The sequence below is a fragment of the Asterias amurensis genome, chromosome 2 (genome assembly GCF_032118995.1).
Source record: "Asterias amurensis chromosome 2, ASM3211899v1".
Taxonomy (NCBI): Eukaryota; Metazoa; Echinodermata; class Asteroidea; order Forcipulatida; family Asteriidae; genus Asterias; species Asterias amurensis.
In genome coordinates this window covers 13,235,925-13,255,289 of record NC_092649.1, presented here as the reverse complement: position 1 = coordinate 13,255,289, position 19,365 = coordinate 13,235,925, and the positions used below count along the sequence as shown (strand labels likewise).

The following is a 19,365-nucleotide window of genomic DNA, read 5'->3' as shown; positions in this document are numbered from 1 at the left end:
TATGGGAAAGTTTTGGTGATTTAAAGCCTCAAAATCAGGCGTTTTCTGTCTGTAACGAAATTGTATTGGGTGGCCATTTGTATGAGTTATTATGTTAATTTAAGCCTCCAAAATCGCCCACGCGCCCCTATGCACCTCCATTGAAAAAATAAAAAATTACTTTCCAGTATTGCTGAATGTCCAAGCTTTCAAAAAATATGGTTTCATTTTGGTTTCATAGACTCCTAATACATGTATTTTCAGGTTTTTGAAGTGATTTTTTTTTATATAAAAGTGTACTCTTTTAGGCCTTTTACAAGCAGCGAAATAGAACGCACTCGACGATTGCAAAATTTGCCATTTCAAACATCAAAAGAAAGAGCCAGGTTTACTCTACCAAATAATAAAACGCGAATTGGACTTAATCCAACATGGCCGTGCTCAGAAGTTGACGGCATCGCTAAGTGGTTCTGATCAAGCAGTACTTTCCTGAAATATTTTCACCGCATAAATGAGTCCCATTAGGACAAAAAACATCACAAATGAAAAAGATAAATCCTTCATCTACTAAAATATTGTCTAAAATAATTGTTTTGGTGAGTAAAAAGGACAACAAATGCTGACTAAAAAGGTTTTCTTTTTCATTCAGTTGCAGAGTACTACACCAGGCCCTGCAGTCTTCCATTGGGCTGTGCAAACATTGTGCTTTTGGGGAGCATGTACACGTAGGCCCTGCAGTTCTATTCTAAAGTCTAAACATTACAGTATATGACACATGCAATGAAAGGTGTTAAAAACATAAAAGCTTCTTTTACCGTCAGCATGTACCCTGCTGGCCCTGACCCTAAACCCCAACATTTGTTTCTGCACACAATGACACAGGGGTATCGAAAGAAGTCACCCACGAATAGTACATAGTACACAACAATAAAAAATACATCTAGCGTACACGCACATAGCTGTTTTAAATACACGATATAATTCAAGTGAAAATGCAATGCACTTTTCTCGATCTCAGTATACCAAGATTAGAAACACCAATAACATTGGTGCAATGCAGCATCCTACCTGGTGCAGTGAGTTACACACATTTGTAAAAACACCTGCAACAACACTGATGATGAGACTTCTTAACAATAATTTCCCCATGAATAAGAGATAAAATCATACCTGTCATGACTGTTGGTGAAAGTGAAGTACACTGTGAAAGTGAAGTGAAAGTGAAGTGTAACTGTTTTGGTTCACGGCGATACAAAAACTACAATGGTAAGTACATGTAGCTGAGTTGAGCCCCGGAATGTGCACCGGAAAAAAACATGGCGGCGGGTAAAGTAGAATGACGTCACTAGACGTTCTACTGCCCTCTATGTTGTAGTTCAATGGATTTTATTTTAAAAGGGTCGGCCGGTAGGGGACTTTTGTTGTTGTTTCCTTTTTAGGTTGAAATGCCTGATAGCAATACAGATAAAGGAAACATGAAGTACATTGTACAAAGTGCATAGACTGGACATAATACTTATAGTTCATGAAAGAAGTAGGCCCATGCAACATATATTTACACATTTAATTCATATCTTTTAAAAAATCTCTCCCCCCCCCCCCCCCCTGTTTCATTTGGTGAATTCTCAAGGGTTTGTCTTCCAGGGGCCAACTTCATAGAGCTTCTTTTAAAAGCAGAAAATATTGAATAACAATTTTCTGCTTAGCAGAAATGAGCAAGATACCAGTCATAAAATTGTACACAGCATGGTAGTTTGGCTGACCACCTAATGCAATGCAGGTAAGCATAATTGAGTTGTGCTTATGTTGAGCTCTATGATATTGGGCACTGATGTTAAAGGGATGCTGCAGTGAAATAAAATAAAACAGTTAATTTTGCTGTCATTTATTTCTGATATATGTATTGAACCTCAATAAAATGTGTTTTGTTTTTTCTCGACATATCTCACTTGCGTAATTAGCGAATAAGTCCCATGCCCCCCCTTTTGTGGATTATTACCGCCCCCCCCTACCATCGACGTCACGTCGGGAATTCAAACATATCGTCGGCAAAAAGAGTCTGGTCCCTAACTACACGCGCCTAGGTACCAGGCCACACAGTGCACACGTCTCTATATGCACACAGACAGGGGGCCCAACGGCTCGGGTTCCCGACATGACGTCACATTTATGCCCCTTTTAGGGGCGGGGTGGGTTCCCCTAATCTCTTGAAAACCATTTTTAAAATACTTGCGCATTTAATAAAAAATAACTAAAAATATTTCAGGTTTAAAAAGTCATGTTTAATCGTTTAAATTATTTTTAAAAAACATTGCAGCCACCCTTTAACCTGCATGTATGTTTACATTGTAAAAATGTGAAAAACTTGCTTTGGATTTGAATAACTCAATACTGGACTTGATTAGTATAGGTGCCTGCCTGAGAAACACCACAGTGTAATTCTTATCTTAGAATTTTTTTTTACTTTAAAATTGTCAAGAATAACTTTTTCTTCAAGTATAGGTTTTTCTTCAAGTATTTATTTTTACTTTAAAAACAGACCCTTTCCAGAATAGACAAACAGGTTTTAAAACATTTCTGTCTGAAATAACATTTGATGAGAAATAAATAATCGCTTTTATCGCCCAGTGACTCAGTGTTTGATTCCTTTTTTTTGCATCAATGTCATGCAAAACGTGAATTAATCGATTTTCTGTTGACCAAAATAGCTTGCAAAATTAGTACCTTTGATTAAATAACTCCTATTAGGAAAGATAAACTTCTTTCATTTTTTCCCCTTCCAATAAGCAGGAGAGAATGCTTTTTTGAACTTTTGAGTGTCATTCGTTTGTTTTGAAAAATAAAAAAAGCAATCCCGATTAATTTCTTTTTGACTCACCCTGTACATGTGTACAAGTAGGCCCCAACATTGTACAAAATACAAGTACTAGACGTTATATTTTTTTTAAATGCGACTCAATTATTACAAATCTTCAAGTTTTGAAAATGGATAATTTTCAACAAAAGTTGAACAAATAATAGTTTTTTCAACAAAAATTCTCTCAAAAAAGTTTATTAGGGTGTACATCATGTACATAAAAGAGCCTTGACATAATCCACGACACCCCAGTGTTCCTCGTGATGTTTTACTGTGAATTTTAGTTTGTTGTGGTACTTTGCAAAGAGTGTCCTCATTAAAGTGCTCCTTTTAAGGGGAAAATTGCTGTGCCCCTTCAAGAGTGTATTGCACAGGTTATTAGCCATGTTAGCAGGGAATGTTTGTCTTGTGCGTTCTACATTTAAGTAAGTTAAGGTTTGGGTGCAGCACAGAATTCAGCAGTAAGCAGAGCCAAGAAATATGGGCCAGATCTTTAAAACAAACTTGCAGAGACAGACTTTGACGATGCAAACAAGTGTCTATAGCCTCCCTGGTCGGTTGAAGCTCTGTGCCTTCACCTGGTGTGATGTAGACTACTTATCTGATGCAGTATTGAGCCTATCACTGGAAGGGCAGTTTAGGAGACACCACACACAATCAGTACTTCCACATTATTTGTTTACAACTTACAAAAGTGGTCAATGTGGTCTTTCTCTTAGGCCAGATCTTCCATATTAAATAGATGTTGAAAAAAAAAACAGTTTAAAAAAACAACTTTCTCCTTCACGGCACAAACTTTTCCTCTAAGCATACATGTACCTACATGAAGTGTTCCATTAAATACAACCCTCACTCCACTCCTTTTTCTAAATTTTTTTAATCCATATGCCATATAGGCTACGAGACGTAGCCTGACTCGAGTACCAGCACAAGAGAAAATGTGATATTTCTTTTGTACGCTGTGAAGTAATAATAATAATATTAAAGACAGTGGACACTATTGGTAATTGTCAAAGACCAGTCTTCTCACTTGGTGTATTTTAACATATGCATAAAATAACAAACCTGTGAAAATTTGAGCTTGATTGGGCGTCGGAGTTGCGAGACAATGGTGAAAGAAAAAAACACCCCTGTCACACGAAGTTGTGTGCTTTCAGATGCTTGATTTCGAGACCTCAAATTCTAAACTTGAGGTCTTGAAATCAAATTCGTGGAAAATTCCTTTTTTCTTGAAAACTACGTCACTTCAGAGGGAGCCGTTTCTCACAATGTTTTATACTGTCAACCTCTCCCCATTACTCGTTACCAAATGAGGTTTTATGCTGATAATTATTTTGAGTAATTACCAATAGTGTCCACTGCCTTTAAGATGAAGAACAAGTAGGATTTGAAACTTTGTACGGTGGAAATACGATATGAAAAGGTTTGCAGTAACGCCACGTAATGACTATCTCTAATGAGTTGGGGTAGTTCTGAAAAGAACCGTTGGTTTCAACTCGACGTTTCGATCAGCATACTGATCGAAACGTTGAGTTGAAACTATCTCTAATGAGTTGGGGTGGTTCTGAAAAGAACCGTTGATTTCAACTTGACGTTTCGATCAGTATGCTCTGATCGTCTTCTGGAGAAAGCTGATCAGAGACGATCACAGCATACTGATCAAAACGTCGAGTTGGTTCTTTTCAGAACCACCCCAACTCATTAGAGATTACATGGTGTTATCGCAAACTTTTCCATAAGATGAAGAACCATGTCCTTCACGAGGGATCAAGGGTGAGGCTGAGGGTTAAATACATCAGAGTCTAAACTGAATGGGGGAACATGGCTACAGGCGATTTAGCACATGGGCTGTGTCTTGGATGACATACAGTCCACGTGAGGGTAGTGGACTAAAAGGAAGATCTACATGTAGATGTCACTGTTAGGAGAACAAGTAAACTGATGACCACACTGTCTTCCACACTGATACTGTGTCTGCCACACTGAAGCATAGGTCAAGTGACCATAACGGTATGCTTCAGTGTGGCAGACAGTGTCAACATCGAGCGCAGGAGCTTGCATTGTCATATTAGGAGGACTGAGGAGAACTTATTGAAAATTGCGCAGAAGTACATGAAAGCGGGCGAAGTTGGGCCAAAGAGAAAGGAAAGAGAAAAAAACATCAATCATGGCCGTTTCTCAAGGCCGTTTCTCGAGTAGTGTACTCAGAGACTATTAGAGATGGTAGCTAGATAGCACAGTTGTATCTAAGGCACCACCTGATACTTCACAGAGGCAACGAAGCAATTGCCTCCGTACCCTTGAAATGCTATTAGAAATTTACAACTTCCTCATAGGGTGCCCTTTACCAAAATGAAAATGCCTTGGTGCCCTTTCCCTTTCAAAAACGAAGCATACAGGCCTGTTGCATCTCAGTCGCACTGTGCCATTTCCCATTAAAGTCGGTCGAAATCAAATCTTTCTCAGCAGATAAAGTGAGTACTCTCTTGCTTCCACAAGCTCTGTCGGCTTGGAGGATTATTGTTACCCCAAGTGTTATATACCATTGGAAAGTTCTTGATCTGCAGAATACAGAAATACCAATAGCTAATTTATTTTAAATTCCGACTAATGGCTCATTTTGTGGTGACAGGTCACACAAATCATGTGCAAAATCATGCCACAGCAGATTTGATCTGCATAAAAGTTGTTCCACCTACCTGTAGTAATTTCTTGTGCTCGTCCGACAGGCAGCTGATGGCATTTTTGAAGACCTCTCCGACCAGTTCCTTTTCTTCCTGGGTGATGCTGAAGTCTAGCCTAGACATCTGCATGGGGTACGTCTTGCACTTCTTCTTGCTTGAAGCTGCAGATAATGACGAACCAGAACATGCACTCTGTGATCATCTTTACAATCTTGAAGATGTTGGAGGAACCTGAGCAAAACAAATTGAATTGGCAAGCAGCCAGGAGTTATTCAAATGTCCGCAGTGACCAATCAGATTTGATACAGAGCCAACCTGCAACCAATCAAACATGGTAAACAGCCAACCTGTAAAAGCTACATAGTGCATGAACTTATATCATTTTTTTCTGAATGAATTTTGACAGAAGATGTTGTTTCACCAATTCATAATTAATCTTGAATTACCTACCACTTGGGGGCCATTGCAGGGGCATCCACGTCCCTGTCTGTTTGTTTTGGAATCTGCCACTCCTGCTAATGTATCCATCATTGATCGTCTGTTTCTCTGCAAGCTAGCTCGGAGACAATGTTACTCGAAGAACAAGAACAAGATAGACGGTCCCTTTGTGGATCAGCAGTCATAGTTCTGTCCTTCAATGTTGAAGAAATTTCAGCAGCTAAGCTGGAGTTACTAGCTGACATCTGTGTCAGGCATATGTGCGAAGTTCTTTGCTCGCAAGAGACGCATTGTGCCCAAGATGACATCCGGCTCCGTATTCCTTGGCATAAAACTGTATATTGAGTAGAAAATTTAATTTTTAAAAGTTGTTTTTGCATGTAGCTTGGCAAAAATGTCTAACAAGCAATTAAAATGTATCTAATACAGTGTGCTGGGATACTTTCAGATGTGCAGTTCAAACATAACTGAAATTAACCAGTTGCCCCCGACCGACTCCGCGCGTCGTCGTGATATTTTTTTCAAACTTTAAAAGCCCATTTATTTAAAAATGACACCAGCCGTAGGGCTGAAAAGGTGTATGCTGTTGAGGTTGTGGCCCTGGATTCATAATTTGGTTGCATTGGGCCTGCCAGACAGCAAACCCCCCCCCACCCCCGGGGTCAAACATCGGAGGAACGACCTAAAACCAAGTAGAAATGACCAATCCTATGCACTATTCTTTATACAAGAGAGTATCAACCGCCAGACAAAAGTTTTGTTACATTGGGCCCGGAGGACACCTCCCCTCCCCCGGGCTAATTAAACATCAGAGGATCCATCTGAAACCAAGTTGAACCAATAACACTATTCTTAATACCAGTATCAGCTGCAAGAGAAAAGTTTTGCTGCATTGGGCCCGGCAGACACCTCCCCTCCCCCGAGTTAAACATCAGAGGAACCACCTAAAACCAAGTTGAAATGACCAATACAATATTATTAATACTAGTATCAACTGCCAGACAAAAGTTTTGCTGCATTGGGCCCGGCAGACACCTCCCCTCCCCTTGGTTGAACATCAGAAACCAAGTTGAAATGACCAATAACACTATTCTTAATACCAGTATCAACCGCCAGACAAAAGTTTTGCTGCATTGGGCCCGCCGGCAGACACCCCCACCCCCCGGGGTTAAACATCAGACGAACCACCTGAAACCAAGTTGAAATGGCCAATAACAATATTCTTAATATAAAGTATCAACCCCTAGAAAAAAAGTTTTGCTGCATTGCGGCAGACACCCCAAACCCCGGAATTTTACATCGGAGGAACGACCTAAAACCAAGTTGAACTAACCAATAGGCCTATACACTATTATTAATACAGGTATCAACCGCCACACGAAAGTTTTGCTGCATTTGGTCCGGCAGACACCTCCCCTCCCTCGGGTTAAACATCAGAGGAACCACCTGAAACCAAGTTGAGATGACCAATAACACTATTCTTTCTTTTAATATTACATTGAGTTTCAACCGCCAGACAATATTATTATTTGCTGCACTTGGCCCCCGGCGGACGACGCCCCCGGCGGACGACACCCCCACCCCCTACGTTAAACATCGATGGAACCACCTGAATTGAATAAACGACCAATAACACTTTTTTACTATACAAAATTGGGTGGGGGGGGGGTGTCTGGCGGGCCCAATGCAGCAAAAGATTGCTTGGCGGTTGATACTATAATATTATTATATATTTGGTTTGCGGTAACACCATGTGTGTATCTACTTGCCAGGAAGAGTTGTTCTTAGGGAACTGTCTTGCTTTATTCTACTGCCGCGGAGTAGATAATCGGAGGTTCGGGAGACTTCTCAGTTCTGAAAAGAACTGTCCCGCTTTTTAACTATTACCAGGGCGGATGGTATAGAAAATAGACTGGACTACTACTTTGGCTTATAGGATCCTAATTAACTCAACGTTTCGACTAGCTTGCTCTAGTCATCGTCAGGAGACGATATATATTGAAATTGATACCTCACCTTGCAATGCCTCAAATCCTATATTATTAGTATTAAAGAATAGTGGTGTTATTGGTCATTTCAACTTGGTTTCAGGTGGTTCCTCTGCTGATGTTTAACTCGGGGGGAAGGGGAGGTGTCTGCCGGGCCCATTGCAGCAAAACTTTTGTCTGGCGGTGGATACTGGTATTAAGAATAGTGTTAGGTCATTTCAATTTGGTTTTGGGTGGTTCCTCCCCCGTTTAACCCGGGGGAGGGGGTGTCTGCCAGACCTAATGAAGCAACACATATTTGTCTGGTGGCTGATACTACTTGTCAAAGAATAGTGCATATAGGCCTATTGGTAAATTCAACTTGGTTTTAGGTGGTTCCTCCGATGTTTAACCCGAGGTGTCTGGTAGGCCCAATGCAGCCAAATTATGAATCAAGGGCCACAACTTAAATAGCATATACCTTTTCAGCCATACAGCTGGTGTCGTTATTAAATTATGGGCTCATAGAGTTTGAAAAAATACCATGACAACGCGCAGAGTCGGTCCAGCAGACATCGGCAGATGTTCGGCAGACATCCATTTCTGAATACGTCAGGTTATCCACTAAATGTTCCTGTACTCGAATATTGGTACCTCGTTCCTTTAACCAAAGTGCTCTGGGCTGCCGCTCTCTATCGTTGAGACGCGATAGCGGAACAAACCTCATCATAATAGTCATGGATGTATACCACTTCGACCACCGGGCACGTGCAGTGCATGCATGTACGCAACACTACTGAACTTTTTACCAAGTTAGCATGGTTAGAATCTCAGTGGTCAACTTTTTTATGAGACAAATCCACCCAAAACGTATCCATATGTTACCAAATTATACAGTGTGAATAAGACCTATACTATAATATGCCTCTAATCAAGACTCACCTGTACTTTGGAAGCAGTAAATTCAGTCCCCCAAAAAGTTACCACACCAGTGCAAAACAAACCAGAGCGAACCAGCCAAAAAAATGGACTAAGGAGGGCGCCCTATAATTAAAAGGGGGATGGATGGGGTGCTTTCTGGGGCCCTCCGCAAGGAAGGATAAAGACAGGTCAACGGCGCACCCAAGGGGGGGGGGGGGGGGCGCTCGGGGGGCTTGACCCCCCCCCCCCCCAGAGGGTCCCCAAGAGAAAAAAGAAAACAAATGGGGGAGAAAGAGGGAAGGAAAGAAAAAGAAAGGAAAAAATAATAATGGGGGAGTGGGGGGGGGGGGGGAAGGAAAAAAGAGCCCAGGGAGAAAAGTCGCAAATGCGTGTGTAGTTTTTGGTTTTATTTCCGGTGGAAGTATTTTCTTGTCTTCCTTTGCTATTCGCATTTTTTCCCCTGCCAAAATAACTCTTTTATCTGGGATATTCGATAACGCGAGGTGCGAGGTGAAAGATTTTGAATACATCTTATGCAATGATCTTATGACAACTCCCTTTTGCAATTTTGTAAACTTGCAACAATAACATATTAAGCATTTGAAACCCGTTGTCCAGGATAAAATATATCTCACGTCGTTCTTGGTCGCTCCGGCATTCAACGGTTTTCTAGTACTATACACTTAAATTTGAAAAACGCCGGATAGCCTAATGTTTTTTACCCGCGTGTTTTTACTGGCACCTTGGTCTATTGGTTTAGACTGCAGCAGCTTGCAGTCACAAGGTTGTGAGCTCGGAATCCCAGGCTAACTGCTATTTTCTCACAATGCCTATATAAAGTATTGTCGTCTGGTTACGAATCACAATTATTGACTGATTTTTGCAGTTCGTAATTATATACGATACATTTATATGAATCAGAAGTGCCTAAAAAGTGGTCTCAAGGCAGGTCTCTGGCGTTATTCACGAGCCTTGAAGTGTGACGTGTTCATTTGGGGCGCCGTCTGTCAATTAATTGTTTGGCGCTTTTAAGACATGTTTTTACCATGGTTTATAGCAATTAGATGTAAACCATGGAAAGTTTTGCCAAATCCTTTTTATGGTTTACATACCAGTAGTATTTGTTGTGTGTATGTTTATGGTTTACAAACCATGAACATGCAATAAACATTTATAAATCATGGTTCATAAACCTGTGGAAATTTACGCATCTTTAAAACATGGTTTATAAACCAGAAAAATTGAAGCATCAAATTCATGGCTTACAAATCATGGTTTATAAACCATAAAAATGTGTGCATCATAAAAACATGGATTATAAACCATGAAAAGTAAAGCATGAAAATCATGGTTTAAAAAACATGGTTTGTAAACCATGAAAATTGAGGCATCTTAAAAACATATGGTTTATAAACCATGAAAATTGAAAAATGAAAATCATTTTTTACAAATTATGGCTTATAAACCATAAAAATTGAAGCATGAAAATCATGGCGAGGCATCAAATTCATGATTTATAAACCATGATAATTTATGAGGCATCAAATATGGCTTACAAATCATGGTTTATAAACCATAACAAAATGTGCACTCACAAATTATGGTTTATAAACCATCATAAAACATGTACACAAATCATGGTTTACAAACCATAAAATTGACAAACGGCACACTAGCATGGAGATTCTGCCGATTCTGTAGGCTTGGCTACTTGACTGGAAAACTGTGCGCCCTAATGCGACTGACCGCGAGTGACCATGGTTTTGCCATGTATACCTAAAAGTTGAAGTTGCCGAGTATCCTTTTGGACACTCATGCAGGCCTATGAGAGTTGTGTGTTGCATAGTGATTTGGGCCAAAAAATTAATTATTTTATATATGTTTGAGCATAACCCACGACAGGAGACATTATTCTCAGCATGATTAAGCCGAAAATACAGACAGAGCTTCTGTCACACCAGTGGAGGTTGCACAGTCTCGCGGAAAACGGAAATCAAAGTTTGGGTTCGAAAACATATGATGTGTTAAGACCACTTGATTCAAGCTCTGGTGTTTGACCAGCAGAGTGCAGGTTAGAATGGCCCGGTCGTGACACTTGCTACGTAAAATTGGGGAGTTAGTGCTTTCTGCTCTACCGGCCAGACTTCGGACTGGTGATACCCCAGCATACATCTGTATGGACTGTAAAAGGGGTAACACTGTTTCAGCCCTAGGAGTAAGTGGCAACGGCCTCTGTAAAAGAAAAATTGTAGCCCACACCTTGAAGTGGCCTTCAGGCCTTGGTGTCTGGCGACTTACAAAAAATCAAAACAAAAAACATATGACCCAATGATATGTACATTTCCCAATAATGTTTTAAAGTGACTTCTTTACACATGCCCAGCTAAATCAAGTCCGAGATTGCGGTTATTTGTCTGCATCACCCACGCAGAATTCCCTCGCAAGTTTTATTTGCTATTACAAAAGCTCTCGACACTCGGGTTTTATGACGGAGATTTATCCACAAAACGGGCGCTGTTTCAGCATTCAGCTAATAATGTATCCGCTATCAGGACGACTGAAAACCAAGATCACAGACTTTGAAACAAGTCCAAGATATTTATGGCACAACCATAATATTACGTATGTTCTCAATAACAACACACACATCACACCAATTTTTTTTAAAAATGGGTTGGCCAACGACATACAAGATGACCCCTTTTATTCTTCTTCTTTCTATAAGTAATAATTAGTATTAATCATGTGATTCCCAAGCTTGCGGGGTGAAAAACCAAATCATCTTCAAGTAGACCTTCATCGTCATCATCTGGGGCGAGGGTTTGATCACTACCATTGGGCGAGGGTTTGATCACGACCTGGGGCGAGGGTTGGGACCAGCTGTGACGGCTGATGACAAACAAAAACGTCTTTATGTTATATGATGGACATGAAAGTGTCACTCGAAAATAATTTAAAAGGAAATGTCCACAGGAGTTACTTTGTTATGCTAGGTGGTCAGGTTGGTGTAGTGGTGTCTTGCCTCCCCTTCCACCTTTTGGACCCCGGTTTGAATCCCGACAGGGGCACTATGTGGATTGGGTTTTCAGTCCCTACTTTACTGCTTGGGTTTCGCCTGGAATAATTTTTGGGAGTTGCGGGTTTACTCCTACATCTAAAACTAAAATTTCTTCATCATCTTCTCTTCTCGTTTGGCTCTAATTAGAGCGTTGAGAATATTTATCCAGATCCAGACGACCATATTCCATTTGCAATGAAAGTCTCATTATTAGACAAGTTCCTGGAAAGTTCCTTGATGTATCTTCCTCACAATATCCGGCTCCCTGGTGCATTCACAAACACCCAATATTCATTGTTTAAAGGCTTCGATATATCTTTGGTATCTACCAAACATGTATTTGATCGAGTACACACATGTAAACAAAATTTGGTCTATGTACAGTTGTGCCACCATACAAATCCCATGTAGTTGGTTGGTTAGGATCCATCATTTTGCTGGAAACTGTTACCAAGAGAAAAAGGATTAACCTGTGTCTTACACTGACCTGTTCAACTTCGACTTCCAGAGAAGGAGGTTGGTAAACTTTGGAAGGCTGTCCCGATGGAGTCCCATAATCCTGAAAATAAAAATTAGAAAACAACTGATGAATTTGTTAGCAAAATAATCTTTGAGTAGGTGTAAAGTGAAACTAATGCGTCATTAGAATTTACTTACATGGGCATTGAACCCACGGATGTGATAGGCTGGTGAACTATGAGCGCCAAGGCGTGAAAGCTTGCACGTGCAAAATGTGAAAGCTTCCAAGTGCAAAGCCTGCTTACATAATAATAATAATAATACAAAAGTCTTTTGGTTTTGACAGCCCTACTCTGCAATTTGGGGTGTTCCATTTTCAACAAATTTGTACACATGAAACTTTCACAGATATATCGCACAGGGTCGGACCATAACAGCTAAGGTTCCCAAGATATGAATTTGTTAACAAAATAAACTTTGAGTAGGTGTAAAGTGAAAACTATTGGCGTTATTAGAATTAAAAAAAAAAAAGTTTTCAAGTTTTCATGTTTTTTAAATTTACCAGCTTAAATGTTTATCATATTTTGTTAATCACTGCAAAATCAACATATTAAAGCAACTTACACCATCATCTCGTAGAAAAGCTCCAATGGGATCTGTGGTTGACTCCTGTACGGTAAAAAAGATGTATCATTCAAGATAAATTGTTATTGCAGAATGAAACTGGCGGAAAGTAGACAGACAATTAAAATTAAGGCAAGGAGTTGATTAGAAGCAAACAGATTATTTTCCGTTACTGAAATCAACATGTTTCTGTGTTTTGTTTGAAAGATTGAAAGTCTGATCAGGTTGATACCTCTGTATACACAATGTCTGAATAATAAATAAAAAAAACATATTTAAGTGTACAGTCGTATTTAATTGATCTAAGGAATGTAAACTAGTCAGTCTTCAATTCGCAACTCACAAAATCCAATTATCATACTTTCCCTTTAAAGCCATTGGACCCTTTCGGTAAACAGTGTTGTCCAAGGCCCACACTTTGTGTACCACAACTTCTATATCAAATAACAAACCTGTGAAAGTTTAGGCTCAATCGGTCATCGGAGTCGGGAGAAAACAACGGAAAAACCCACCCATGTTTCCGCGCGTTTCGCCGTGTCATGACATGTGTTTAAAATAAATCCGTAATTCTCGTTAACGAGAATTTATATTGTTTTACCGTTTTCTCAAAAAGTAAAGCATTTCATGGACTAATATTTCAAGAGAAGTCTTTCACTATTACCTTCTGTAAACCCTGTAAATTATTTGTAAATCTGTGAACTTTTTTTTTTTTCTGTACCGAAAGGGTCCAATGGCTTTAAATGGCATGATAATAAAATTGGTCTTTGGAAAAACAAATATGAACATTTCATTGAAAAGACCACAATGGCTGACCTACATGGAGTAGGTAGACTTAGCAGGCTGTATAACCATGTTTTTTAATTGGGAAGTGCTTTATGCATCATGTACTTGACTATTTCAACTAATCTACAGCTGGAGTAACTGGCAATTGGCAAGGAAAAGAGAATAAAATCATTTGGTAATAGACGATGTCACCTATGTTTACATTCAAACCGCCCTCTGTTGAAAAAACACTGTATACGTCATGTTTCGCCCGGCAAAAAGACACGTAGTCATGGTAAGATTGCATACGCTTTCTAGCTGGCTGCCATAACACAAAGGTTTTCTCTGTTTTTTAAGCCATTTTTTACGTACAAATTTCTTGTTTTAAAATTTGAGTTGTACCGATTGTTTTTATACATAACGACAGATATGCTCTTCGTTTCAATTAACTTGTACATTATTTTGGTTGAGACTATTCAAAAAAGGACCGAATTCCAAGCCCTTTTGACTAATTAGTATTCAAACCGAAGTCACGCATGAAAAAACGCTGCATATCCCTGCAGATAAATAACAAAGGAGATTAGTGTACTGCGGGTAGACTGTGTATCTCAACATATGCATAAAATAACAAACCTGTGAACATTTGAGCTTAACTGGTCGTCGAAGTTGCGAGATAATAATGAAAGAAAAAACACTCTTGACACACAAAGTTATATGCTTTCCAATGCTTTCCGATGCTTGATTTCTAGGCCTCAAAATCTAATTCTGAGGTCTCAAAATCAAACTCGTGTAAAATTACTTCTTTCTTGGAACTACGTTACTTCAGAGGGAGCCTTTTCTCACACTGTTTCATACTTTCACCAGCTGCCATTACTCGTTGCCAAGTGAGGTTTTATGCTATTAAATATTTTGAGTAATTACCAATAGTGTCAAGGTCTTTAAGAAACATTCCAGTATAAACTGAAAGTTTTCACTAACACCACATGAATATTTCTCCGATACGCAATTTTTTAATGCGTGTGTTTGTTTGCAATACAGTGACGCCATGAATATTGACCGAAACAGTCTATGTGCACTGCCATTTTGCCAGTCACGCATGTCACGCAATGCTGATTTTGCCATACACGCGTGTTACCGATGACCGTTTTACCATACACGCGTATTGCATGTTATCGTTACGTCCACAGACACACAGAGGGTGGCCGATGCTCAGCCTTCTCTGGGTTCTATTTCTATGGTTCTCTGTAATGTGTTAGTTAAGAACAAGCACTTTGTCATAAGGTGGAATCCATGAGGCAGAAGAAATGGACTGTGCAAGTCTCACACATATTCAAACATTGAGACTGGCTAAAGTGCACGATTTGTAGTACAAACCATAGCATAAATATTCAGTACTCTTCAGCTATAGACCAATCAGAGATTGGTCTGGCGTGGCTGACCAGCAGATTTTTAGGGTAAATAACGTGTCGCACAGAGGGCTAAAAAGTCATTCTGAATCGATGAGTATTTTGCATCAATTAGTAAAAGCTTAGAGACAGTCTTCGTCACAGCCACATCTCGGGGTGAGTTTTGATCTTTGGTATTTAAGTTAATGTAAAATTGTAGATGTGATCATTTCTTGTTTTAATCTGTTATATCTAACTGATTCACAAAATTTAAGGTTTAACATCATTTTACAAGGCAATGATTTCATGGTATTGGTTTTACAGTCGGAGCACTTATCTTTTTGAGTATGTGTCAAAAGAACCTTTCTTTATAATTAAATCCTGAAAATGTATTATGTTCTTGCATCGGAATAAGTTGATGTTTTGAGTTTTATTTCAGTGGAAATGCCAAATACTAATCTGTTGTGAAGTCAGTTGAATTAGATGTGTCAGTGTTGTGTTTAACTAATAAGATGTTCCTTGTTTATTATAAACTATAGCTTGTAGCATATCAGCCCAGGCATGGTGCGGATAAGAGTTTACGTGATGTAGAAGGGAAAGTTGATGCTGAACGTGTTCAGGTTAGCTTGTGGCTTGTTTTGTTTATGTATTTGATTATTCTTGTTTTGTATGCATTTTTTGGTAATCCAGAGTGTTTTCTAAATCATCTACAGTTAAATTCAAGAGACTTGTTTCTTTTAGTCTGTGGTCAGAATAGTGTTTATTATTATCACAACTGTGCTCCTAAAAGTGTCAACACACTACACTGTGCACCTCAGTTCCAAAAGTGTCACCATGGCTACACATGCCCCAAGGCTGTGTGTGTTTATGTCTGCTAGTTCCAGTCAATGGACCACTGGAAAGACAAGGACAAATTCCTTAGTAGTAAAAACACTACTACATGTATCTTATGTCTAAACTATAGTTTGCATGACCTTTTTACTGGCTGCAGTGTGATGTATTGTGCACGAGTTCTTTATTATTATGTGTGTATTTTAAACCCTTGTTTTATACTTTAAATCTATTCAGGGGTCTGTCTTTTGCGGGTCTGTCTTTTGCGGGTCCGTGTCAGTTACATCTTTTGGTACAAGTTGTCACTGTGTTATGAGAGTGAGTCGTCAATAAAATCATCAAATACTGAACCTACCTGAACTTGTCTTGTGTGCTTCGGTAGTCGTTTTAGTACACTAAATAAGAACCCCATGCTAAACAGCATTGAAACTGTACTTCAAGCTCTAACGTATTACGACATTACCATAGTTAAAACACTTGAGACCTTTAAAGTGAGACTGAGATAGCTAGAAGACCCTTCACCTTTGAGAGGCCCTTACTCAAGTTTTAGTGCATCTGCAAACTTGTATATCTCCCTCTTGTGAGAAATTTTGGAAAGGTGACGACTGTCGTTTTCAACAGTGATCTGATTTTGGGCCCTCTCGCAGGGGGTTCATACACTTAACTCAACAGATTTCTGGATCATCGAACTAAGGTTATCATTGAGCTAATGACACATTTGCTCTTATAAAAAACATGATCCCCACTTTGATCTTTTTCTTCCAGACCAAATAAAACAGTCAAATACAAAAGACCTTTCCTTAATCACATGTCATAGTCTTTGTGCGGCGTCTTAAAGCTTATAACAAATTTTGTACTAAAAACATGTTTTTCATCATCAAGATGTCATCCAGTGTCAAATTACATTAATTAAAAGTTTATTGCTCAAAAATCATATCTTCAGTAACATTTATGTCATAACATTATAATCTTTGTGCTAGTCTTGTTGCTAACAGCACACCTAATGATAAGCTTTCTTTTAAAAAGTGACCCAATTAACCCTTTCAATACCACATTGTTTATTGGAAGCGCCCAAGCGGATACCGCATTGTTGACAAAGGTCACAATGCTGTGTACCGTATTTTTTCACACTAAAAAAAATATAACGCAATTTACAGTGTGTACTGTTTTCAATCTTGATTTTCTGTGGGAAGACATTATTTTTTTGAAAAACTTTGTGCATGCACTTTGTAGCATATGAAATGACCTTTCCTACGATGTCAAATTTGTATATATTATCATAATTTTGTTTGCAAGATTTCTCTCTGAAAAAAAATACTTCTATTTTTATTCGGGATTTCTGTCTCAAGAAAAACAACAAGATTTTCAACCTGTTTTTCCTCAAGAAAAGTTTGTAAAAACTTTTCAGAAAATATAACCGTTTTTATTATAGGCTTCTATTTCCATTTGTACCATAATCGGAACCTATTTTGCTGAACAATCTTATCTGTTTTGGAAAGTGTTCAGCTACCACGGTCACTTCGACCAGCATGAGTGGGTCCAGGCCCGCCCGCCATGCACGCCCAAGCCCACGGCGTTGAACGGGTGACGTGCTCGGTCCAGTTAGCCACCGTTGGTTTATAGTCCGGTTTTGTCATCATCTGACTGCATGTCTGGCGACGAAATACCACGATTTGATGCCAAATGTTCACTAGATACTTTGATAGAACTTCCCAAGTCTTTTTATAGAGTCACTATAGGCAAACATATATGCCAAATCCTCCATGCAATGAGCAGACATGATGGTGATTTTTGACGAAAAAAACAGAAGCGTGAAATCTTGAGGTGTACTTTTCTCGGAAAATCATAATGGCGACCCCCTATACAATACATACCATTGCAATGCTTGGTAAACAAGCAACCCGTCTACATAAAACCTAACAACAGAGGGCACCAAACAAATTAAATACAATCTCTCAAAGGCAATGCTTTTTTCTGTCGAGTTTTCTCGACATTGGGACGGAGCGACTACACAACGCACGGTCGAGTTTTCTCGACAATGGTAAGGAAGCGCTGGTATTGCGTGGTCGAGTTAACTCGACAATGGTATTGAAAGGGTTAACTCTATCCTCACTTCCAGACTCTAAAATGAAGGGGAAAAAAAGAATTACAAACGTATCTCTGGAACCTCTCTGGAGTCAAGGAGCCTATCAATATTGCATGACAATTTGGGGCTACATAAATTAAGGAAATACCTGTGGGGAAGCGGACTCCTTTGCAACCGCTGCCTCTGGTGCATGCGCACCGGTGGAACTGCCGGGACGTTCCTCAAAAGGGACGACGACCGCTGCATCATTCCGGCCGGCTGGAATGTTGAACTCATTGTCCGCCAGCTGCTGAACACGACGCCTCTTTGGTGCTGGCTCCTCGAGAATTGCATCCACACCGTCGCGCAGAAGCTTCAAGTTCCGCTTCTGGTGCCAATGCCAAAGAAACATTCCATTACAAACTGAAGGTTTTCACTAACACGACATGAATATTTCTCTGATACGCAATTTTTTAATGCGTGTATTTGTTTGCAATACAGTGACGCCATGATTATTGACCGAAACAGTCTATGTGCACTGCCATTTTGCCAGTCACGCATGTCACGCGATGCTGATTTTGCCATACACGCGTGTTACCGATGACCATTTTGCCATACACGCGTATTGCATGTTATCGTTACGTCCACAGACCACACAGAGGGTGGCTGATGCTCAGCCTTCTCCGGGTTCTATTTCTATGGTTCTCTGCAATGTGTTAGTTAAGAACAAGCACATTGTCAAGTAGGCTAGGGTGGAACCCATGAGGCAGAAGGAATGGACTGTGCAAGTCTCACACATATTTTAACATTGAGACTGGCTAAAGTGCACGATTTTGTAGTACAAACCAATACCAGGGCGGTCCATTTAAAAAAAAATAAATAGCTTGGGCTTGATGAAGCGGATCACTCAATTGTACAGCTGCTGTACTTTAGGGTGTTAAATCTGGGTGTTAAACAGGCCGACGGAGCCAAGCCATTTGAAAACAGCCAAAAAGTAATAAAGCAACTGTTGTTTAGCCTTAAGTTGAGTTCAAAGCAAATGCTGTAATTAAGAACAAAAACAGGTGCGCAGTTTATATATATAAAGGCATTGTCAGACGTTCCTCGAATGAAAAAGCCTTGGACATTTTTCAACTTTGCCTTTACGCTTGTGATCATGTATAGTACCTTTTGCTCTGGACGCATCCCCTGATTAACGACGTCTACCTCCATATCCTAAAAATAAAAATTTTAAAATTAAAAAAGAAAAGTCAAACTTTAGGGAAGTTTTCAAATGAATCGAGAAGCTCTGTTTGTTTTATCTCATAAAATCATAATTTTTAATTATCTGGTACC

At 39.5% G+C, this 19,365-nt stretch overlaps 2 protein-coding genes across 5 annotated transcripts in view; both read right to left on the bottom strand.

Annotated features, from left to right (window-relative positions):
* LOC139953878 (uncharacterized) overlaps positions 1 to 8,955 on the bottom strand; it is a 31,211-nt gene extending 22,256 nt beyond the window's left edge. The window contains exons 1-3 of the mRNA XM_071953473.1: positions 8,868 to 8,955; positions 5,971 to 6,292; positions 5,536 to 5,712 (exon numbers count right to left, since the gene is read on the bottom strand). Of these exons, the coding sequence (XP_071809574.1) occupies positions 5,536 to 5,712; positions 5,971 to 6,051 (258 nt within the window). The 5' untranslated portion in view covers positions 6,052 to 6,292; positions 8,868 to 8,955. The remainder of the gene's footprint in view (positions 1 to 5,535; positions 5,713 to 5,970; positions 6,293 to 8,867) is intronic.
* A 2,595-nt stretch (positions 8,956 to 11,550) lies between these two features.
* The window catches only part of LOC139954344 (uncharacterized), a 46,654-nt gene continuing 38,839 nt past the window's right edge, over positions 11,551 to 19,365 (bottom strand). For 3 of the 4 annotated variants that reach the window (XM_071954099.1, XM_071954098.1, XM_071954100.1), the window contains 5 exons: positions 19,198 to 19,245; positions 18,200 to 18,418; positions 12,988 to 13,032; positions 12,392 to 12,463; positions 11,551 to 11,735 (listed from right to left, as the gene is read on the bottom strand). In XM_071954099.1, the coding sequence (XP_071810200.1) occupies positions 11,676 to 11,735; positions 12,392 to 12,463; positions 12,988 to 13,032; positions 18,200 to 18,418; positions 19,198 to 19,245 (444 nt within the window). In that variant the 3' untranslated portion in view covers positions 11,551 to 11,675. The remainder of the gene's footprint in view (positions 11,736 to 12,391; positions 12,464 to 12,987; positions 13,033 to 18,199; positions 18,419 to 19,197; positions 19,246 to 19,365) is intronic. The other variant, XM_071954101.1, reaches the window with a different exon arrangement.